Source organism: Brachycentrus maculatus, unplaced genomic scaffold (genome assembly GCF_059751285.1).
Source record: "Brachycentrus maculatus isolate JH-2025_06_01 unplaced genomic scaffold, ASM5975128v1 h1tg000120l, whole genome shotgun sequence".
Lineage (NCBI taxonomy): Eukaryota > Metazoa > Arthropoda > Insecta > Trichoptera > Brachycentridae > Brachycentrus > Brachycentrus maculatus.
The window spans coordinates 800,144-822,518 of record NW_028280873.1 but is presented as its reverse complement, the minus strand read 5'-3'; the positions used below and the strand labels follow the sequence as shown (position 1 = coordinate 822,518).

Sequence of the window (22,375 nt, the reverse complement as noted above, 5' to 3'; positions counted from 1 at the left end):
GTATATTGGTATGACTTCCCGAAAATTCAAAACAAGAATCAGGGAACATGAATTATGTTTGAGAAATAATAATTTTTCGGAATTCGCTAACCATTTAATAGATAATGATCACAAATTTAACCACAACAACGTAGAAATCCTAAAAATAATCAATACGAAAAGCCATAAACTGCAGCATTTTGAAACAATAGAAATTCATAAGAATATAAATAACAATAAACCCATAATTAACAATATGACAATGACTAAAGCCTCCCCCCTTTTGTCTATGTTCCCTCTGATAAGAAATAAAAATAAAAATAAAAATTTAATTAATAAATAAAAATAAGAAACAGCTACTACCCCCTCTTCAACCTTCAACGTCCCAAGGACCCAACTCTAAAGTTTAGAATTAGCTTCACATACGGTGTTTGAAAATGATGCGGAATGCATCGAAACACGTGTCACAGTAGATTTTAAGAAATAGTGGTATTTACTAAGTAAAACATTAATTAAAAATGGATAGATTTTACCACAAAGTGACTGCCGAATCAATTAATGAAATTAAATAATTACTTCCTATTACATATTTGGTTGGTAATTATACATATTCATTAGAAAGTTGGCATGGTTAAGACATAAGGAATCATCTGGCGAATAACGTAGTATGAATAGTATTTTAATAAAATATCAATGAGGAAAAAATTATCTCTGTATTAAAAGTTAAAGAAATACATACTATGTGAAAGTTGAAACAAACTTCACATGAAAATAAGTTTGTCCATAAACAGATCCTTACATATACAAAGCAGAAAAAATTTAAATTCCAAATCAATTTATAAAAAAATATTTTTTGTTAAAAATTGGAATAGATGGCCTATTTCAGAACTTAAACCGCAGTAAGACATTTATTAGTTATTTAATAAAGAATTCTCTACAAACAAGTATACAGCAATGATAACAAATATAGAGCATACTTCTTTGAAATTTCAAAAATGATTGTCCATATTACATTTTATACATGTCTGCCTCCGTAGTGTAATGGTCAGCACGCTCGGCTACCGTTCTGGAGGTCCCGGGTTTGATTCCCAGGGGGGGTAAAATAAATACAAGTGATTTTTTCACTATAATATTTATTCAATATCACCCTGGACTGGTACCTGAAGTGGAGGGCTGATCACCTTTCCTTCGTGTGTAAACGATTAAGATAACACTGTGTTCATATGAAGCAGCGCCCTATGCACCATTGGGGTACGGATAAAGGTTTTATTATTATTATTATTAAGTATAATATTACATATATATATTTACAGAGCCCTCTCTTTCCTCTCGAAAATACCTAGTATGTATATGTTTTAACTGTTGTTTAGGTTCTGTATGGCAGTATACCCGTAATTTGCCATGTGAAATACATTCGGTTAACTTGTATTTTATATCTGTCACAGTTACGAATGTATCATATTAATATATAAATTTAATTATTTATTGATTCGGCATTAATTTTGTGGAATGACATGATTATTTTAATAAAATTAAACACTTGAATAATCCACTGAATTGAGTTTTATTTTTATTTACGACTAGTTTCGAAAACGACAATAGTTTTCATCTTCTGGTACAAATTAAAACTAACGAATAAAAATATATTTAGGCGTATATATAGGTTAATAAATATAGGTAGGGGGGTTAAGGAACAACATTTTTTGTAAAAGGAACATTGATAATTATGGTGACGTATTTTGAAACAGTATATTATTAATTATTGTTTTATCTGAATTTAAATATTTATTTTTATTCGTTAGTTTTAATTTGTATCAGAAGATGAAAACAATTGTCGTTTTCGAAACTAGTCGTAAATAAAAATAAAACTCAATTCAGTGGATTATTCAGGTGTTTAATTTAATTAAAATATAAATTTAAGTTTAAAAAAAAACTTTTATGATTTTTTGACTTGTGTTACCTAAATATGTGAAAAAAGAATAATGTGGACCTGATAATAATACAGTACAATGCTTGATGAAAGAAAACATGATAACCTACAAACTTCTTGCAGTAGAAATATTTCAAAGAGTGATTTTGAAATCTTAATTATAATACCATTTTTAGCAAAATGTTGTTATGTACCATAAAATTTTGGAGCCCTGGTAAAATCCTTATCGAATTGGGGAGGTGTTCACTTTTGAAAACATCCATTACACAGTCGTAGTGTGTTTTTGTGTACACAAATGCATGTGTGGTAGACTACACTTGAACGATTCCCATCACTACATCATGTTCACAGGGAATTTGAAATCAAGCACTGGAAATTAACATATTGTTTTCGAGTACAAGACGCACCTCCATTTCAGAGGCAATTTTGAAAAAAAATGCATCTTATGTTCCATATTATAGGTATATAATAAGAATTATTGCTCTTTTTGAAAATTCTTTATGGGTGATTTTAAACAAGTTAACAGACAGTTTAAGAAGCGTCCGTAGCTCTGAAGTGGTCTTCATCGATGGTAGAATAAATGTGGCCTTCTCCACACATCCACTCCAGAATTTTACTGAAAAAATAGATAAAATTGATATTTATCACTTAATTATGTTAAAATTCGTGTTTTTTTTTAGATCTCAACATAGATATAGAAGAATATGAAAGTCTGGGCATTTACAGGGCTTACAACCGTTATAGGCTGGTTTAAGTGATCACTTTACACACGTGAAACATTTACCAATTATACCCATGATTGACAACCACACTACTCGAATTCTTGGAACTTCTATATATGTATATGGTTAAATTTCGAAACATAGTGCTCGAATCACTAGAATTTCACTACAGACAATCTATTGGTGAGATTTATATGTCGGTTGTAAGCCCTGTAAATGCCCAGATTTCCATATTCTTATTCATCTGTTGAGATGTCAAAAAATAATATGAAAAATAACTCCAATAATTAATAAAATCCAGATTTGTGAACAATTATTTGGACACACTCAAAATGTTGTACCTATAATATTGATACATTGTTGAATAATCCAGTGTCTGATACAATAAATAATAATTATATTGATTTAAAAAAAACTGTTTCAATAAAATATAATTATAACATACTCAAGTTCCATTTTGGGCATTTTATCCTTGATAGCCGAGTGCATGTCGTTTCTACTGATTCCCGCCTCCAACTTGGCGGCCCTGATGAGGGAGAAGACCATGTTCTGGCGAGGGTTGAGTCCTGCTGCAGCACCGCCCGAGTCTCCTCCCATCATCATGGAGTTGGCCGGCATCGCTGACGATGAGTTCATAATCTCACTAGTCTTCGGCTGTGGACATTGAACATATAAAATGTAGACACTAAAATATTACCTTCGTACAAACAAACATACATTCATGTATTAAATGTTTAATCAAACACTGATTTTTTGAGTCTACTAAGTTGTATTTTATTGATTTAAAAAAAAAACACATAAAAATTCATTTTTAGTAATGGCGAAATTCATTACTTTGAAAATGCCATGACTAGGCGAAACAATTAATAAATGGGGCCACAACTGTTAACACAATTTTTTTTATTATTTCGAGAAATAAAAATACTTTGTGTTCTGATCCACTCACATTTTTATTTAACCAACTAGTTTCGGCAACAACCTGTTGCCCTCTTCAGGGTTACATTTATTACTAAAAAAGTATTTTTATTTCTCGAAATAATATATCAAGATGATCCACAAAGTTAATGCTTTCAATATTCAAAACACAATTTTTTTTATTGATTTGGTGTTTAATTTGTAGAACTCCATTTTAATTTATGCATTAATTGTTTAATCAAACACAGATTTTTTGAGTCTACTAAGTTGTATTTTATTGTTAAAAACACATAAAAATAAATATATATTACAATATAATATAAATAAAAGGGGCATTTCGCTCACTCCTTTCAAGAACGTCATAAATAAAAAAAACTTGATTTTTCAGGAGAACGTTTTTAAAGTTTAAAAATATAATACAAGTTATTAAAAATAAGTATCAAGCCACTCATTGAACTTTTTACTGTGCAACAGATCTTTTTAGGTTAAACCTGAAGATTTTTTCTCCATTTGAAAAATAACTAGTTTATTTTTAAAAAAATAATTAAACTAAGCCTTTTCTTCAAAATGCAAAAACAACACTTTCTGCCCTGTAGGGGGAAAATATTAAGTTAAAAATATGCCGCTTTTGCTGGGATATAGTACATTTTTTGGGCATTCCGAAAACATGCACAACTGGAAATGGACGATTTTTGATTTATGACGTTCTTGAAAGGAGTGAGCGATTTGTAAAACTACTTACTCCTTTAGACTTGGCTTCCAGTTTTATCTTGTTGTTGATGCATTGTAGATAATGGAAGGTGATCGCGTTCATGTTTGTGATGTTGAACATTTTGAAGACAACCAAAACCTTTTGTCCTTGAATGGTTTTAACATTGCCAAATATTTGGACATAGGTGTTCACCATCACATTTGGTATAGTCTTTTCCTATAAACAGGAATAATACCATTAGAAAACATATTATATTTCATTAATTGATTCGCCATTCACTTTGTTGTAATATCTATCCATTTTTAATTTAAGTTTTACTTGGTAAATACCACTTCTATTATTAATAGTGATATTTACCAGGTAAAACTTAAAGTAAAAATGGATAGATTTTACCACAAAGTGACTGCCAAATCAATTAACACATTTTGGACAGTTGTTTTTTTACAACTGGGAACCGCTGGCGACGGGATTTGATAATTGTGAACCTATAGTTCAGACCTTAACAAAGAGATTGGTAGATAATATTCATATAAAAACATTAAATAATTCCTTATTTCCTGACTTTGAAATGAGGCCGGCGCAGAAGGTAAAAATACCCTTCTCGTCCTTAAGCATCTATCGACCAAATGGGTAGAAATACCTTTCCCGTCCTTAATATGTTAACAAAATTATCGTGTTGGAGATTGTTGTTTCCTGTTATACTATACTATTTACATATGTTTCAATAATAATAATAAGAAAATTTAGATAACTTATATAGCGCCATTTTCGTAAAAAAATACCTCAAGGGCGCTTCACTGTGAATGAATTGGGGAAAATATTAGGGTGGAAATGATTTAGCAAACAAATGTGTTTTTAGTCTTTTTTCTAAAGATCATCTCACTCTCACTATTTCTAACCATTGGTGGAAGAGCATTCCACGCCGTCGGTCCGGCAACAGCAAAGGCACGCTCGCCAAATTTAGTGCGTTGGTTGCGAGCTGGTAAGATCACTTTGCCCATTGCAGATGTTGTAGCCGATCGAAGCGTGAGACATCTATCAACCAATTCATCTGGAATACACGGCTCCTTAAGATACTCTGGAGCCATATTGTGTATTGATTTATAAATGAGTAGGCAGAGTTTATACTTAACCCTTTCGGGAAAGCGTAACCAGTGGAGTTTGTGAAGTAGTGGGGTGATGTGACTGAATTTAGAAATTCCAAAAATTAGTCTCAAATCATTTTAGTCATCTTAACTGAATAAATTGACCCTTAGAGTGCGAACCGTCGATAGATTGACTCTCTTTTATTAATTAAATAAATACAGTTATGGTAAAAAATATGTTTCATTTGAGTAGTTTGATATGTTCCTTACACATAACAGAAAGAATTCGAAAATTCATCTGCATTTGAGGAAAATAATTAAGACTCAGTACACACTTAATTAATAAGGTACTTTTATTAAAAAATCCTTTAGCAATTTATGCGAAATATGTGAAAATAAGCTCAGCACTATACGAGTTTTTATTTTATTTTTAAGATGGGAATTGCATTTATTATTTACCTTGCTTATTATGTACAAGGTTTATAGATCATTTAGTGGATTTTTGTTTCTTCTAGCTAATTAAATATGTTTTTGTTTGAATCTGTGTTGGGAACAGGAGGGATAATCTAGTGTGGGCCAAACAGGAACTTCTCAGCATTTGCTCATTGCTGGGAGGAAACCGCGTAAAACTAGGAGAAGGCGGACTGTTGACTGTCGACTGTCATCAGCAGACCTTCCGTTCCACTAGAAGAGGGTTCGGTATTTTGTGTCCTACTTTGGTTTATGTTAGCAATGTCCTTCACTATTTTTATCATGTATGATACTACCTCTCGTGACAGTTCCTTATGAACTATCACGGATCCGATGTTGAGCACTATAAGGGTTAAGTAACCTAAGACAAACTTACTTTTAATATATTATTAGATTAAAACCAATATATTTAGCTTTTCCACTTTATTTTTATTTGACCAGCGACCGGGTTTCGTCGTTACCGACATCATCAGTCTGGTGGGAGGCTATACAAATTGTTATGTTATATATAAAACAAGGCACGAGTTGATAACCATGATTTGATGTAATTTTATTGAGAAATTAATTTAATTTGAGTGAATTTTATGATTTTATATAAAGTTATAATAGATTTGCATGCAAAAAATGCAAATCTATTATAACTTTTTATAAAAAATCGTGCTCTCAAGACAAAAAAACCTTTTTTTTTAATATTTTTAATATCATACAATACTTAAATTCACTCAAATTAAATTAATTTCTCAATAAAATTATATCAAATCATGGTTATCAACTCCTGCCTTGTTTTATATATAACATAACAATTTGTATAGCCTCCCACCAGTCTGATGATGTCGGTAACGACGAAACCCGGTCGCTGGTCAAATAAAAATAAAGTGGAAAAGCTAAATATATTGGTTTTAATCTAATAATATATTAAAAATGCAATTCCATCACGAAGTGTCAGTGGATAATATAAATCTATTACAAACTTACTTCTTCGTTCATAGATTCTTGGTCGATCCAAAGCATAGCTTTCATTCTCCCCGTCATGTCTTGTATGGTATAAACAATCTTGGTGCTCTCTACTTTGATGTTGAGAATTCTGGCGGTGATGCAGGCAATCTGCACTTCGGATCCCCATATCTTCAGCCCATCATCTGAGCATTTGAGGGCTTGGCTAATTAATATTGGAGCTGTGCGAGAACTTCTTTTCCCCTGTAATGTTTTATTTATTATTTATTTATTTATTTCAAAACATATTTATTTATATTTGAAGCAATAAATATGTTTTGAATAACTTGTGATTTTCGATTTCACAATTAAAATATAACATTCCTTTAAAATCACTATAAATATTTTATTATCAATTAATTATAATGTCTACTGCAGGGGTTCCCAATCTTTTTCAGCCCGCGGCGCACTTACAAGTTTAGTATTTTGTCACGGCGCCCTACTTAACTAAATTCTTTAGAATATATAATGTGACTATATATGTAAATACATATATTATAGTCGAAAGAAATAGGTACCTATAATAATAGTAGTTGGGTAGAAAGATGCTGGCTCTCAAAAAAGAAATTGTTGCTTTATAGGTACCCTAGAATATTTGTGGTTTCGGATAATGATAAGAGGATCGACTCACGGCGTCCCTCTTTACACCAGGGCGCCGCGGCGCACACTTTGGGAGCCCCTGGTCTACTGGTTATATTAAATAAGCTCACCGCTTCGAAACTGGTTGACATTATAATTAAGTTAAAATAAAGTATTTAAAGCAGAGTTATATTTTAATTATATTTATTTATTCATTGGAAAACCAATAGAATTTAAAAAAAAAAATATGTACATATATTTTTTTTAATTATTCCATTTCACTTAAAAGTAATCTAAAAAAACTGTCATGTACATAAGTATAACTACATATATAATATTATAACTTACATTTCTTTATCAAATAATCAAATAGCCATCAACAATATTTCTTTTTAAACGTTTTAAAAGAAACATTATTGATGTCTATTTCATTAAGCATTATATCGTACATATCGCAGTCTCGATTTAAAAGTGAATTTTTGTAGGACTTGGTATGCATTTTAGGGATTTTGAATAAAGTTTTGTTTCTAAAGGTGGGGACTGACCGAAGTATTTCGTCGTAGCGTAACATCGTAAAATTGCTTGCGGCGAGCATCCTAAACTATGGATGGAGCGCTCGGCTCGCTGTACTGTCTATACGAATGCTCGCATCGTAACGTGTTACGTTACCACGAATTGGCTCCGGTCAGTCCCCACCATAATATTACATACACAAGTCATAAGTATATAATATTATCGATGAGTAATCATTTTTCATTTTGGGACATGGGATTAAGATTAACAAGACTGAAACTAAAATAAGATAGTAAAAAAAAAAATTTTTTTAAATTAAGCAAAACTAACACAGGGCAAAATATAAAACATAAAACAATAAACGGGCATAGTAAACAGGCATATAAAATACATAAGTAAATAGGCAACAAGGTAAGACGCATATTTAAAGGAAACAAATGAGAAACTAACTAACTAACTTACCATCACGCCGCTTCCCGCAGGGGTAGGCAGAGAGAATCGAACGCCACACCACTCTGTCTTTGCAAACATTCTTTGCCTCTTCTACATTCATGCATCTCCTCATACATACCCGACGATTATTACGACTCCTGACCCGGCCGCTTTCAAGTATTTGACATACCTGATTGTGCCAAGTTTTCCTCGGTCGTCCTCTGCTTCTTTTTCCAACTACATTCGCCCCAAAGTAACTAATCACCAATACAAATATCTTTCATATTTTTTCAGTTCATTTATTTTGGATCCCTGTAGGGTTTTTATTTTATATGTCAGGCAGCTGGTTAATTTGGGTAAAGGCGATATATTGTAAGGACCTTACTCCGAACTTAGTTGTGTTTATCGGCTCCACATGTATTTTGTTATGTTCTTGTGTATTATAATTATGAATTTCTTTTTTTTAAATCAGTTTGGTGTTGCTTTTTAAACATTATTTGAAGCATTGTATTTGTAATCTCATATGTTGGTAGAATGTCAAAAGGTATTATGTTAGTGCTCAAATAAATGTCTTTTACATGAGTGATGTACGGTAGACTTGTACTTCGGAAATTCTCTTCTTTGTTGTGAAACCCCATATACACCAAAGGTGGGAATGTATCATGGCGATGCATCATGTTGAATTCTTAACATTATCACATTGTACAAATGTTTTAATATCAGTTTAAACAATGGAACATATTTACTTACAGATTTCTTTTTATTACTGGGTGTATTAGCAGCTCCAAATTGATTCGGCGAATTAAAAAAGCCGCCTTGCGCGCTTTGGTCTGAAACAAGAATTGCACAATAACTAATGGAAATACACATTAGAAAATAATCAAGAATTCTTGTTTAAACACTCGCGTACCGTTCCACATGTTGATATTTGAAACAAAATAATTAGTTTTTAAAAATCCTTGACAAAATACACGGGCTCATCAACGATCAACAAGCCGAGAACCGTAGACAGGATTTGACAGCCGACGGGTGACAAGTGGCGGGAAAATGATTTTACACTTCCACTAACTTATCTATAGAACGATTTACGTCGGCACTAAAAGAAAGACAAATTTTAATTTTTTTTGGATGGTCAAAATCAGTTTTGTATAATAAAAATAAATAAATATATTTTTTAAATGAAATACTAGCTATTAACAAGTTTACTGAATTATATGGTTCTATAGAGGCGTACTAGGTGTCTAGAAGAACCAAATAATACAGTCATGCATGGCTTCGAATACAATTTCAAATAAAACGTGTCCTAAAAAATTGTAAAAGATTGTTTACTATATATTCATATACATTATTTAATTTTTGTTGTAACAGAGAAAAATGTAAATACGCGGGCTAGTATGTATTTATTGTATATGAAATTGAAAATACTGAGATAGGTTTCCTACTTACGTTTAAAAAAACCTACAAAAAATCTTACTTGTCATAATTATTTATACTATTGGTAGTCACTGGATTTTGTGGATATTATTTTTAAAAGTATCTAGCGGGACTTAACACTTAATTTTAGAAAATGAGAGTGTACAAATAAATACAACTAATAAGTCGTGCGGATAATAATAAATAATTTTCCATTAAAATCAGCAAGTTACTGATATAGAAAAATTAATAGATATTAATAACTGGACTGTAAGTATTTTATCATGAAAACGTTTTTTTGTTTCAAGTGTTTGAGGTTAAAAATATTTTAAATATTTTGTTGAGAAAAAATGTCGTAAATATGAATAAAATGTGGCATTATCAAGTAATTACTTAGCCTACAGACTATTTGAAAAAATCAAAAAGTTGTTTTTCAACATTGGAAACCCAACATGAAAAGATTTCAAGACCTTATAAGTAAAAAAAAAAGTTTGTAAAAGAATAAAATATTGAAAAATTCTACGAAATATGCTTATTTTAACGTAAAATAAATAATACATTCCTGACTATATACCACTCGAAAAAGAGGTATTTCAAAGATTTTTGTTGATGTCCAATTATTTTCAATGAAAGTCTAGATTTTTGTTTTTTATTTTAGGTACTAGAAACCTACGTAGAATCTGTATACGTATCTACCTACATGTGATTTATTACCTAACTAGTAATTTATTACTGAACAGCCATATATTGAATTTGAAGGTAAAAAGCCTTAAAAAGAAGATGAAGATAAATATTTAAGGTTATGTTTACCATTGACGTCTGAAGTGTCAAAAACAATGTGCGCGGCTTAATACGAAATGTGTTTTCACCGTACCAAATTCGTGCCCATTGATAGTATCAATTAATGTATGTGTAATATTGCGAGCTTGTGCTGATTTTGGTTTTCTTCTAAAGGTATTATTATTCTTATTGTTTTTATTTCCGTACAACTCTTTTAACATATAAAACAGTTAGAAAACGTATCTGATGTTTACTAATTTTTATTACCTAGATTTAGTAGAACATAAAATGAGATATATTCTGTCATAATCTTCATATTTCACTGTAATAATGTTGATATATGTTAACGAAAAGGAGTAATGTATTAAGGAATGTATATTTTTAAAATATTTTTTCAGTGAATATACAATCAAAATGACGTCCTTTGTTCGGCTAACTGGGAATGCGCGCTACAAGTTAGTGGACCCCCAGAGTGTGCATTTTTCTATATTCAGCTCCGAGGAAATAAAGGAATTGAGTGTTGCTAAGATTTGCACTCCGTTGACTTTCGACGCTCTCGGCCATCCGCTGAAGGGCGGGCTGTACGATCCGGTCTTGGGTCCATTAGATGAGAAGAGCGACCCGTGTGGAACTTGCTTCAAAAGCGTCTCAACTTGCCCCGGCCACTTTGGCCACTTGGAGTTGCCAGTCCCCGTAGTCAACCCGCTCTTCCACAAAACTCTCTTCACTATACTCAACAACAGCTGCCTTCACTGCTACTGCCTCCAGATCAACGACCAAACCAAGAATCTACTGAACTTGAAGTTGCGGCTCATAGAAGCGGGCCACGTAACCGACGCCCTCGACGTGGACTCTCTCGTAGATTTAGCTAAGCAGGAAGCCAAGAACCAGGAAACTGACTTAACATCCGATATAATGCAGAATGAGGTGGTGAAAAAATATATTAAACTGTTAAAAAAACAAAACTCCCACCTCGAAATCTTTCTTACAAAGAATACTTACAAGCTGAGAGATAGGTTTATAAATGAAGTTTTTAAAAATAGAAAAAATAAATCTTGTTTTTTTTGTTACCAACCGCTGCTAAAAATTACTTCGATTCAAAGCAAACTAATGTACGCCGTAATGGATACCGAAGATAACCTAAAAAAGAATAGCATGCTTATGCCAAATAAAACACGAGATTATCTGAGAGCCATTTGGGAGAAGGAAAAAGACACATTAAAACTAATTATTCCGGTTTTGAATACCATTAAATCTGATAAACCGACTGACATATTCTTCATGGATATAATTCCGATTCCTCCGCCTATTGTGAGGCCTTGCAATGTCTTACACGATAAGCTGATGGAACACCCGCAAACTCAGATTTACAAGTCCATTATGAAAACGGGTTTTATTGTTCGAGCTATAATGCACGCTATTCAAACAGAGTCATCGGAAGCGGATGATGAAGTCAACCCTATTTCCAACCAAGCAAAAGCTGTTGTAGAAACTGCAAAGGGAGATACTTTACTAGAAAAACTTCAAAATGCTTGGCAGGAGTTGCAAGTTAATGTAGACTTCCTGATTAACAGCGATAATGCTAAGGGCGGCGAGCAAGGTCTCAAGCAAATAATTGAGAAAAAAGATGGTCTAATTCGTCTCCATATGATGGGCAAAAGAGTTAACTTTGCAGCGCGCTCTGTTATTACACCCGATCCTAACATAGACATCGCAGAGATCGGAGTACCCGAAGCCTTCGCAATGAAACTCACATATCCTGTACCGGTCACATCGTGGAATGTCAAGGAATTACGTAGGATGGTAATCAACGGTCCCAACAAGCACCCCGGAGCGGTTACCATAGAACACGAAGATGGGCGCATTATCAACATACCTTCCTGGAGTTTGTCTAAAAGAGAAAGTATCGCTAAGCGTCTCCTCACTCCGAATGAAAGCAATGTTTCCGGAGTTAAGATAGTCCACAGACACCTCCAAAACGGGGATGTCATGTTGCTGAATCGTCAACCTACACTTCATAAACCTAGTATAATGGCGCACAAAGCTAGAGTCCTTAAAGGAGAAAAAACATTACGACTTCACTATGCCAACTGCAAGGCATACAATGCTGATTTTGACGGAGATGAGATGAATGCGCATTTTCCGCAAAATGAAATAGCGAGAAGTGAAGCTTATAATATCATAAGTGTTAATAAACAATATCTCGTACCTAAAGATGGCACACCTCTTAGTGGTCTCATTCAAGATCATGTTATATCTGGTGTAAGATTGTCGATGAGAGGCCGATTTTTTACAAAAGCTGACTATCAACAGCTAGTTTACCAAGGATTATCTCATTTAAGGTCTAAAATCAAGCTATTACCTCCCACTATTATCAAGCCTTTTCCACTTTGGTCCGGAAAGCAAGTCCTTTCAACTTTGATAATAAATATAATTCCAAAGGATAAAAAACCAATAACCCTAATTGGTACAGCTAAAATCAATTCCAAACATTGGGAAACGGAACCAGCCAGGAAATGGAGCGCAGGCGGTGATGACTTCTTAGATAGAAATGCCATGTCTGAAGCTGAAGTGATCATTAGGAACGGGGAGCTACTGACTGGAGTGCTCGATAAGGCCCACTTTGGAGCCACTCAGTATGGCTTGGTACATTGTATGTTCGAACTCTACGGGGGCGATGTGTCGAGTGTGCTACTGAGTTCGCTCGCAAAACTCTTTACCTTTTTCTTACAGTGGGAAGGATTCACTCTCGGTGTCAAGGATATTTTAGTTGTTCCGGAAGCGGATGAAATTCGATCCTTGATAATCCAGGAATGCCGGGGCATTGGAAATGCGACTGCTGCAGAAGTTGTTAATTTATCTCCTAACGTAGATTACAGCGAACTTATGGTGGCTTTAGAAAATGAAAGCAGTAAAAACCCCAAGTTCAGACCGATGATTGATAGGAAATATAAGAGTGCTCTTGACAAATTTACAAACAGCATTAATAAGGCTTGTCTCCCCGCCGGGTTGCTGACACATTTTCCTTCAAATAACCTCCAACTAATGGTACAATCGGGTGCCAAAGGATCAACTGTGAACACGATGCAGATATCGTGCTTGCTAGGCCAGATAGAGTTGGAAGGCAAGAGACCTCCCGTCATGGTCTCTGGAAGGTCTCTGCCCAGTTTCCCTCCCTTCGAAACCTCTCCTCGAGCCGGTGGATTTATCGATGGAAGATTTATGACTGGAATCCAGCCGCAAGAATTCTTCTTCCATTGCATGGCTGGAAGAGAAGGCCTTATTGATACCGCCGTAAAAACCAGCAAGTCTGGATATTTGCAAAGATGTCTAATCAAACATCTCGAAGGAATTACAGTAAACTATGATATGACTGTTAGGGATTCTGATGAAAGTGTCATACAATTTGCATACGGAGAAGACGGTATGGATGTTTGCAAAGCGCAGTTCTTAAAAAAGAACCAACTAAAATTCTTAGATCATAATACAAATGCAATTTTTGTTGAGGATAATTATAATAAATTACAAGAAGGTTATGATCCTAAAGTGATTGAAAAACATAACAAATCAATTCGAAAATGGACAAAAAAAAATTTAAGCAGAGGTAAAAGGGAGAGTGCATTTACGGACTTTGCCAAATATGCAAAGGATTATATTGGTGTTGATGATTTTTCTCGAAAAATGTACGGCAGAGACTTACTAACATGTAATTTATTAGAAGCTTGGAACTCTTCAGAACAGGATGTAAAGGACAAATATTATTCAAAGATTTCCAAACGATGTCCTGATCCGCTGGTGTCTTTTATGCAACCTGACCACTATTTCGGAGTTATCAACGAAGCCATGGAAAAGTTGATAAGCACATATCTAAAAGGGAGAGATGCCGCCATAAATGTGGATACCCATTTTGGGGCCGAGGCTTCGGAGTTTAGGAATATGATGAATATGAAAGTGATGGAATCCCTCGTGGCGCCTGGAGAACCCGTAGGCCTGCTGGCCGCCCAGTCCATTGGAGAACCTTCCACTCAGATGACCCTAAATACCTTTCATTTTGCCGGCAGAGGTGAAATGAACGTAACTCTCGGAATACCTCGTCTTCGAGAAATCTTAATGATGGCATCATCTAAGTTAAAAACGCCGAGTATGGATATTCCATTTAAACATAATTTATCCAACTTGAATAAAACATCAGAAAAATTACAAAAGAAACTTTGCAGAGTTACAGTTGAAAGTGTTTTGCATAAAATTGAAGTTAATTCAGAATTGAAGCTGTTCCCTAATAGAGAAATAGCGTACACCCTGACTTTTCACTTTTTGCCGCATGCCGATTATAAACAACTGTATTCTGTCACCCCGAAGAAAATATTGCATTACATGGAGAACCATTTCTTCTTCCGAATGTTCAGAGATATATGGAAGGCTGCGGGGAAAAAATCAGGAGTTATGATTGACGCCAGGAGTGAAGAAAATAAAATGAAAAATATCGATGAAGATAATGAGGTTTCTATTCGGCCGCAGACGAAAGGAATATTTACAGAGGAAATGGATAGCTCCGATGAGGAAGCCGGTAATGAAGATGATGATAGCACTCAGGTAAAACATAACCAGAGATCATTTACATAAGTACTTATGCATAACTATATATCGAATTGCACCCTTAACCTTCCCCTCCCGGTGATATGTATTTACTACAACTTTACTTTAAAAATGAGAATATCAATATAAAATATAATAGATACGGGCTCACAATTTTTATACTCCTCCGTGTTACATAAAAGTATTATAATATAAAGTTATTCATTTGCAGCGACAGAAATAAATAAATTGTATAAAAATCTGGGATATAATCACCAATACACAAACGTTTCTCGGAGTATGCGTGCGTGCCGCACTTTATGTACACGCGCACGCGGCTTCATACTGTTTCCGACAATCTCATTTTAGTTGCGCACAAGTCGTTGTTCAGGGTGGTCGTGTTGCTACGCTGGCTATGACGGCCACTTACGATGTATTTTTTTTAGGTAATACCAGAGCTAGCATTACAAAATTGATACATTTTAACTTCAGCTATTGTCAATAAAAGCAACATTTAGGAATATTTACATTTTTTCTGTTGTTAAATCACATTTTCATATAGTGTACGAAATACATATCACCGCACTTTTAGCACCGTAAAGGAATGGTTAATGTAGAAAATGGGTGGCCAACCTTTTCAGCAGCCGGGTCAGATTTTAGAAATGACATTTTACACCGGGCCGTAAAACAAATTTTCTTCTATTATTCAAAGCAAACATTTATTGAATTAGGGTTAGGCAATACAAAAAATAATCAGAAAATTTCTCAGATCTTCTGTTATTCTTCTCTTCTTTGGTCCAACGTCTTTACTACATAACGCCATTTTTATGGGTCTTGAAATTGTCACAATAGTGGAATACTTCCATATATGGGATATGATACGAACTACGCACGGGGAAATGTTATTTTGGTGGTTTTATATACACTTAAAGAAAAAATATGAGAAATGCTACGCGGGCCGCAAGTAGACACCCGGCGGGCCGCATGCGGGTTGGCCACCCTTGATGTAGAACATACCTATCTTTATGATGCAGAAATTTACTCAGGAAAAATATAATATGGTATTTTATTAAAGAAACGACTTGGGATTAAAAATTTTCTGTGAATATTAATAATAAATTATATTCTAGGTAAAAATTAGGAATCGCCAAACAGAGTGCCAAGAATATGAGGACCCAGAACCAGAAGAAGAAGAAGAAAACTCAGATGCAGAAGAACGCCCCGTAGAAAAAGAAGCTGAATTCGAGGATGAAGGGTTTGCTGAGTTTGATGTGAAACCTGATTTACATTCGCTGAATGTTTTGCACCAACACGAGCACGCGAGAAATTACACATATGACAAAAATGATCACCGATGGTGTCAGATTATTTTTAACCTTCCTCTAGTCGTATCAAACGTTGACATGTCGGCCATTTTGAAGTCTTTAGCTGGGAAATGCTTTATATACGAAGTACCGCAAATCAAGAGGGCCATTACGTATACAAATAACAGCAATCAACTTATATTAAAAACAGAAGGTATAAACATTAATGAAATGTTCCAATACAATGAAGTCCTCGACTTGAACAAGTTATATTCCAATGACATCCATGCCATTGCAAGGACCTACGGCATAGAAGCGGCAGGAAAGGTCCTAATTAAAGAAGTCCAAAACGTGTTCAATGTTTACGGTATCCATGTGGATTTGAGGCATCTTTCCTTGATTTCTGATTACATGACGTATAATGGTGTTTTCGAACCTATGAATAGGAAAGGAATAGAATCGTCGATATCGCCTCTTCAGCAGATGTCGTTTGAGTCTTCCCTCACATTCTTGAAGGATGCGGCCATTAAAGGCAAGTTTGACATGCTAACGTCGGCTTCTAGCTGCTTGATGCTGGGACAGCCCTGTAAGAGCGGTACTGGGTCCTTCTCGCTGTATAACACTCGAGAAAATCAAAGCTAACATATTCATCAGCAGAATATCTACGTGAATAAATAATAAACCCTTTGTGAATAAATATTTTTTTGCTAAATATAATTTTATTGTTTTTGTTCCTGAAGCTAAAATAACTTCTTTTTCATCTTCAAACCCTTATCCGCATCCCATGGTGCACAGGGCACTGCGTTGTAGCAATGCAGTGTTATCTTGATCCTATCGCATGATGGTAAGGTGATTAGCCCTGCGCTTCTTGTACCAGTCCAGGGGTATATTAAATAAATATGAGAGTGAAAATCACCCAAATTTATTTTGACCCCCCTGGGAACCGAACCTGAGACCTCCAGCATGGTAGCCAAACACGCTGAACACTACACTATAGAGGTGGACGACTAACGATAACTAGGCCATAATATATTGCTGCTCTTTTTTCTTACAAAAATCCATACATAATATGCATGTACTGACATAAAATATTAGACTTTTTATAGCTTTCTCAAATCTGGACTGAGCTAAGAGACCTCCTGTTCTACTTAGCACTTTTATTTTATTTTAAAAATATTACGTAAACATAAATAATTGTTATAATATATCTCACCAATAGATGTCTCTAGTGATTCAAGAACAAGGTTTCTAAATTGGTTCATATATGCAGAACTTCCAAGAATTTGAGTAGTGTGGTTGTCAATAATGGGTAGAATTGGTGAATGTTACACGTGTGTAAAGTGATCACTTAAACCAGCCTATGACGGTCGTCAGCCCCGTAAATGCCCAGACTTCCATATTCTTCTTCATCTTTGATGAGATGTCAAAAAATAATATAAATAATTGTGGTAACTTAAGTTATATTTTAATTTTTAATTACACAGATAGACAAAAATAGGCGCATATTTGATTGCAATGTTGTGTTGAAATTTCTAAGTAAAGGGTGGATAACTTTAAGGGGTTTCAGATTTTGAATGAACAAACATTTATATTTGGTTTATACAGAAAATGCAAATCTCCAAGGATCAATCTTGTCTCTAAATGCTTATGTCCGGGGTTACATATTAAATACAAATATTTTTTATCAGTTTCCGATTTCTCGTATTGGTTGAAGGTTGTAGAAATGAAACAAATGCAACAGTGGAGAATAAGTTTAATTATTTTTTCTCGCTTTTGATTCGTCCTTCTCTTCCATTTTTCAAAATGATAAAATATGTATAAATAAATAAAAAATAAATCAACACTAAGTCTTTTTATACTTACAAAAATATATTTGTCCATTAGTTAAATATGCTTTTAAGATTAATACAATTTTTTTTAGAATACAATACTAAAAATTTTGGAAGTATTAAACTAAATATAGCACATTACATATTTTTATCTTACATTTATAAAATGTAACTGCTTTTGTAGAAATTGTCTTGATATGTGGATGAAACATTAAGTCTTTGCAAATATCAGAATGTATTTCGATTTTACAATGGTGTTGTTTTTGTAGTCACCTGAATGTTTTCAATAATCCAATTACATTTATCCATTTGGCAGTTATGTGTGGTAGTATCTATTCATTATGTAATCAACTTATATTTTGAAAATACCACTATATAGTCGTATTTACGAAGTATAAGTTAAATGAAAAATACAATTTCAAGAATTTACTCTGAACGGATTGCTTTATCACAAGGTTATAAATGTAAGAAAATTTAAGCCATTTTCCAAGGGAAGAATAATTTTTCATTTGTTTTATTATAAAAATAATGATGTACTGTTAATAGATACGTAATAGTATTTAAATAAATACATTGCATATACTATGATACTTTTTATATTTTTATAAAATAAATACAATTTTTTTAACAGATTGATTTGAATGTAAACATTTGCATGTATATTGTTTCGTCTGGTGCCCATATTCAACAGCTATTGTAATTAGTTTTGTGGTTCAAATTAAGCGCTGAAATATAAATCTATTGTTAGTAATACATATTATTGTCATCCTAAATCACATAATATAAAAAATTCTTATTAATGTCCCGTACTTAGTGTGTTTTGTGAATTGAAAAATTTGTATCCGGTATGGAAGTAAGTGCAATGGAATGCGTTTTTTACAAATTTTCAATCACGTTTCTTCACATTTCTACAGTGAGCAATTAAAAATAGCTAAACTATAAAGGCACTTATATCTATAATACATTCATTAACTTCTATAGAATCACATTTTTCAACATCTGCGTTACAACAGATAATTTCAAATTACACAGTTTAGGCATTTCTCATTATTTGCGGGGGGTTAGATTTCACTTACACACCATGGATAAAGGGATTATAATCCGTTACAAGTTTATATGTGTCTTCTTTTTCTTCTGGCTTTTATCTACATCCAATCTATGCATAGGGCTCTGCATTGAAAAGATGATGTGCTAACTTAATCTTGATTATGTGAAAGCAGGTTCATCAGCCCTATGCACAAAATTCATGGATATAGGAATGTAGTATGATTCATGGAATACGTACAACATCAGTGAAGGAGCTCTAGATAAAGAGCATTGCTGCTATGCGCGAAAGAAGACAGATACTAAAGGTGAATGGCAGAAACAGCTAGGCCGCTATTTCTTCTCTATTTTCTTACTCCATATACCATAATCTATTTTACCTTATGCTGCTTCAATAACCTCATTTGTATTCCTTCAAATTTACTTCACTCCAATATCCAAAAAATTGTATTCGTGATGGCAAGTAATGTGGTTGTAGAGCACCAAAAAAATGCTTTGTGACCATATCAGCTACTACTGCAACCAGAATTTCAACGAGGTTGTTCCCTTTTTCTTTCAAGTTCACTTGGCACTTTTTATAAGGTTCCAACAAGTTATGTTTTTGCTTTTGTAAAACTTTAAACCTCCAAAAGAAGGACCAACGCAGATAGAGTGTAAGATAGATGTCCCTTTGCCACAGGTAATGAGGAATGCCTGTTCAAACGTGATTTTTACTACTTTACAAATACTAATTGTTAATATCACCATTGATTGAAAGGGGAGAATAGACAGTGTTAAATCAAAATGGACTAGCACAAGCTCTAACATGTTTTGGGCTTAACATTTTACACTATAAAATTGTGTGCATAATTCATACGTTATTTAAATGATTTCCATAGCTGCCTATTTATCTTATACATTAGTATATCAATAAATTACTACATACAAATAAACCCGGCCTTCCGATATTCTAAGTGATTCTTCAATGTCTCGTCTCTGTAATGTTTGTGTGGCCATTTGGTACGGTGTTTCCATTCTCAGTATTACCATTCCTTATTCCTTCTTCCGCTTGCCGCAGAGCTTTCTTGTTCTTCTTCTTCAGGGCGTTCATCTCATCGTTGGCCGGATTGTCCCAAACTTGGCGCTGTCCAGATCCGAATATGTTGTAGAAAGTGCAGCAAAACACGTATATGGCGGCGGCGATGAAGAATACTATCCTCCATTGCGCTTGTGTAGGCTGAAATTAATAATAATATTATTATAATTTGATAAATAAGTAATTTGGGTAAAAAAATGTTATGGTCAGACACTAAATCAGGTATATATTCTTCTTCTGGCCCACTATCTGAACCTTAGTGGTGCATAGAGGACCACATTGAATCAATGGTGTGTTAACTAGACCATATGATATGAAGCCAAAGTGATCAGTTGTCAAGAATCATAGATAAAGGGGTAGAATATGTTAGATGGGATACAGACGATAAAGTGAAGTACCTCAGAAAAAAAACCTTTTTTACCGTTGTATACTAAAGGAAAGAAGAGGAATATTAGATAACATATAGGAGAGGAAAAAAAGAATACCATCAATAGCTAGGGCACTTGGAGTTGCATAACAATACAAGTACTAGTTTGTGTAAGTTGTAAAATTATATTATTAATATCTTACAATTTTATTAACAAAAAATAATACTGTCTGTACTAATCAAACAAATATATTTAGCGTGTGGCTTTTTTGGTAGCATTTACGGCTGAAATGGTCATAAAGCAAATTGTCGGTTCTCTGTGACCATAACAGTTCCAACTGCGACCATGTTTATGCAAAATTTTATGTGAGTTGAACTTATATCATTATTGGTATTTCTGACACAACACATGTGTTCTATATTGATTAGTATGTGTTTATTCTCGACAAATATGCACATATAATTGATTGAAACAATCAAAGATAAACAAATTTATGAGGCGAATGTAGTTGAAAAAAAAGCAGAGGAAGACCGAGGAAAACTTGGCACAATCAGGTATGTCAAATACTTGAAAGCGCCCGGGTCAGGAGTCGTAATAATCGTCGGGTATGTATGAGGAGATGCATGAATATAGAAGAGGCGAAGAATGTTTGCAAAGACAGAGTGGTGTGGCGTTCGATTCTCTCTGCCTACCCTTGCGGAGAAGTGGCGTGATGGTTAGTTAGTTAGTTAGTTGAAACCCTTATCCGCACCTTATGGTGCATAGGGCACTGCATCATATAAACGCAGTGTTATCTTGATCATTAACACATGAAGGAAAGGTGATCAGCCCTCCGCTTCAGGTACCAGTCCAGGGTAATATTGAATAAATATAACAGTGAAAAAATCACTTATATTTATTTGACCCCCCCCTGGGAATCGAGCCCGGGACCTCTAGTATGGTAGCCGAGCGTGCTGACTATTACACTACGGAGGCGGAGTTAGTTAGTTAGATAGATTTATTACCCTTCCTTCGATGATGTATCCAGCGACAATTGGTGCAAGGAGTCCAGTAAGGTTGGCAGTGCAGTTGGTAAAGGACATCAGGATACCAGCAAAGCGGGGAGATATGTCCAAATGGTTGACTTTGAAGCCGGAGTAGATACCACCGTTCAGACCGACTCCAATAGTAAGGATGGCCACCGTAGCCATGGGATTGCAGCCAGTGTACGAAGCGATCACAAGACCAACAGCCGGACCATATTGACCTGACAAAAATTAAGGTTGGTCAATAACATGAATCTTGAAACTTTGAATTTAGGTAGGTACTTATCAATTGTTAATTAATTAATTAATAAATAAGTACCTACCTAAACTAGATTAATTTTTTTTTAGTCTTGCCAGTATATATAGTGACTTAGCCTTTTTCGGCCTAGTGGTGCAAAGATTGAATTATGATTTATAATTTAAATCAATTGTTTCCATTTTACATGGTTATCGGCATTATTTTTTAATCAACAACAAAAAATTATTGTTTTGTTAAAAAAAAGGGAAAACAGATGTAAAGTACAATCTTTTAAAAATATTTTTGATAAAGGAGTTTGTACAATTGTGGTAGTAGCTCTTTGTTAAACTATATAAAATGATTGAAAAATTCAGATGCATAAAGCATGTAATA

General features: G+C 34.0%; 3 protein-coding genes across 4 annotated transcripts in view; 1 reads left to right on the top strand and 2 right to left on the bottom strand.

Moving 5' to 3' along the window:
* Positions 1-546: 546 nt before the first annotated feature.
* Positions 547-9,388, bottom strand: RPA2 (Replication protein A2). Its single transcript, XM_088259864.1, has 6 exons — positions 9,242-9,388; positions 9,082-9,161; positions 6,790-7,011; positions 4,289-4,474; positions 3,077-3,285; positions 547-2,525 (listed from the first exon to the last, which is right to left on the bottom strand). Exons 1-6 carry the CDS (start codon positions 9,249-9,251, stop codon positions 2,441-2,443), a joined length of 792 nt encoding a protein of 263 aa, XP_088115990.1. The 5' UTR covers positions 9,252-9,388; the 3' UTR covers positions 547-2,440.
* A 1,148-nt stretch (positions 9,389-10,536) lies between these two features.
* On the top strand, positions 10,537-17,165 carry Polr1A (RNA polymerase I subunit RpI1). The gene is made up of 3 exons (XM_088259879.1): positions 10,537-10,698; positions 10,923-15,117; positions 16,230-17,165. The coding sequence occupies exons 2-3, from the start codon at positions 10,939-10,941 to the stop codon at positions 17,043-17,045; spliced, it is 4,995 nt and encodes a 1,664-aa protein (XP_088116005.1). The 5' UTR covers positions 10,537-10,698; positions 10,923-10,938; the 3' UTR covers positions 17,046-17,165.
* Positions 17,166-18,140: 975 nt separating this feature from the next.
* The window catches only part of Picot (putative inorganic phosphate cotransporter protein picot), a 101,513-nt gene continuing 97,278 nt past the window's right edge, over positions 18,141-22,375 (bottom strand). For both annotated transcript variants that reach the window (XM_088259881.1, XM_088259880.1), the window contains exons 8-9: positions 21,724-21,965; positions 18,141-20,492 (exon numbers count right to left, since the gene is read on the bottom strand). In XM_088259881.1, coding sequence (XP_088116007.1) covers positions 20,238-20,492; positions 21,724-21,965 — 497 coding nt within the window. In that variant the 3' untranslated portion in view covers positions 18,141-20,237. The remainder of the gene's footprint in view (positions 20,493-21,723; positions 21,966-22,375) is intronic.

What these genes read in the sequence shown, in the direction of transcription:
- RPA2 (XM_088259864.1), bottom strand. An exon ending in CCAGTAATAAAAAGAAATCT is followed by an intron (nt 7,012 to 9,081) that starts GTAAGTAAATAT and finishes AAAACATTACAG; the next exon opens with GGGAAAAGAAGTTCTCGCAC. An exon ending in ATGCCCAAAATGGAACTTGA is followed by an intron (nt 2,526 to 3,076) that starts GTATGTTATAAT and finishes CTATTTTTTCAG; the next exon opens with TAAAATTCTGGAGTGGATGT.
- Polr1A (XM_088259879.1), top strand. Translation starts at nt 10,939, where the DNA reads ATGACGTCCTTTGTTCGGCTAACTGGGAATGCGCGCTACAAGTTAGTG. An exon ending in AAGATGATGATAGCACTCAG is followed by an intron (nt 15,118 to 16,229) that starts GTAAAACATAAC and finishes ATTATATTCTAG; the next exon opens with GTAAAAATTAGGAATCGCCA.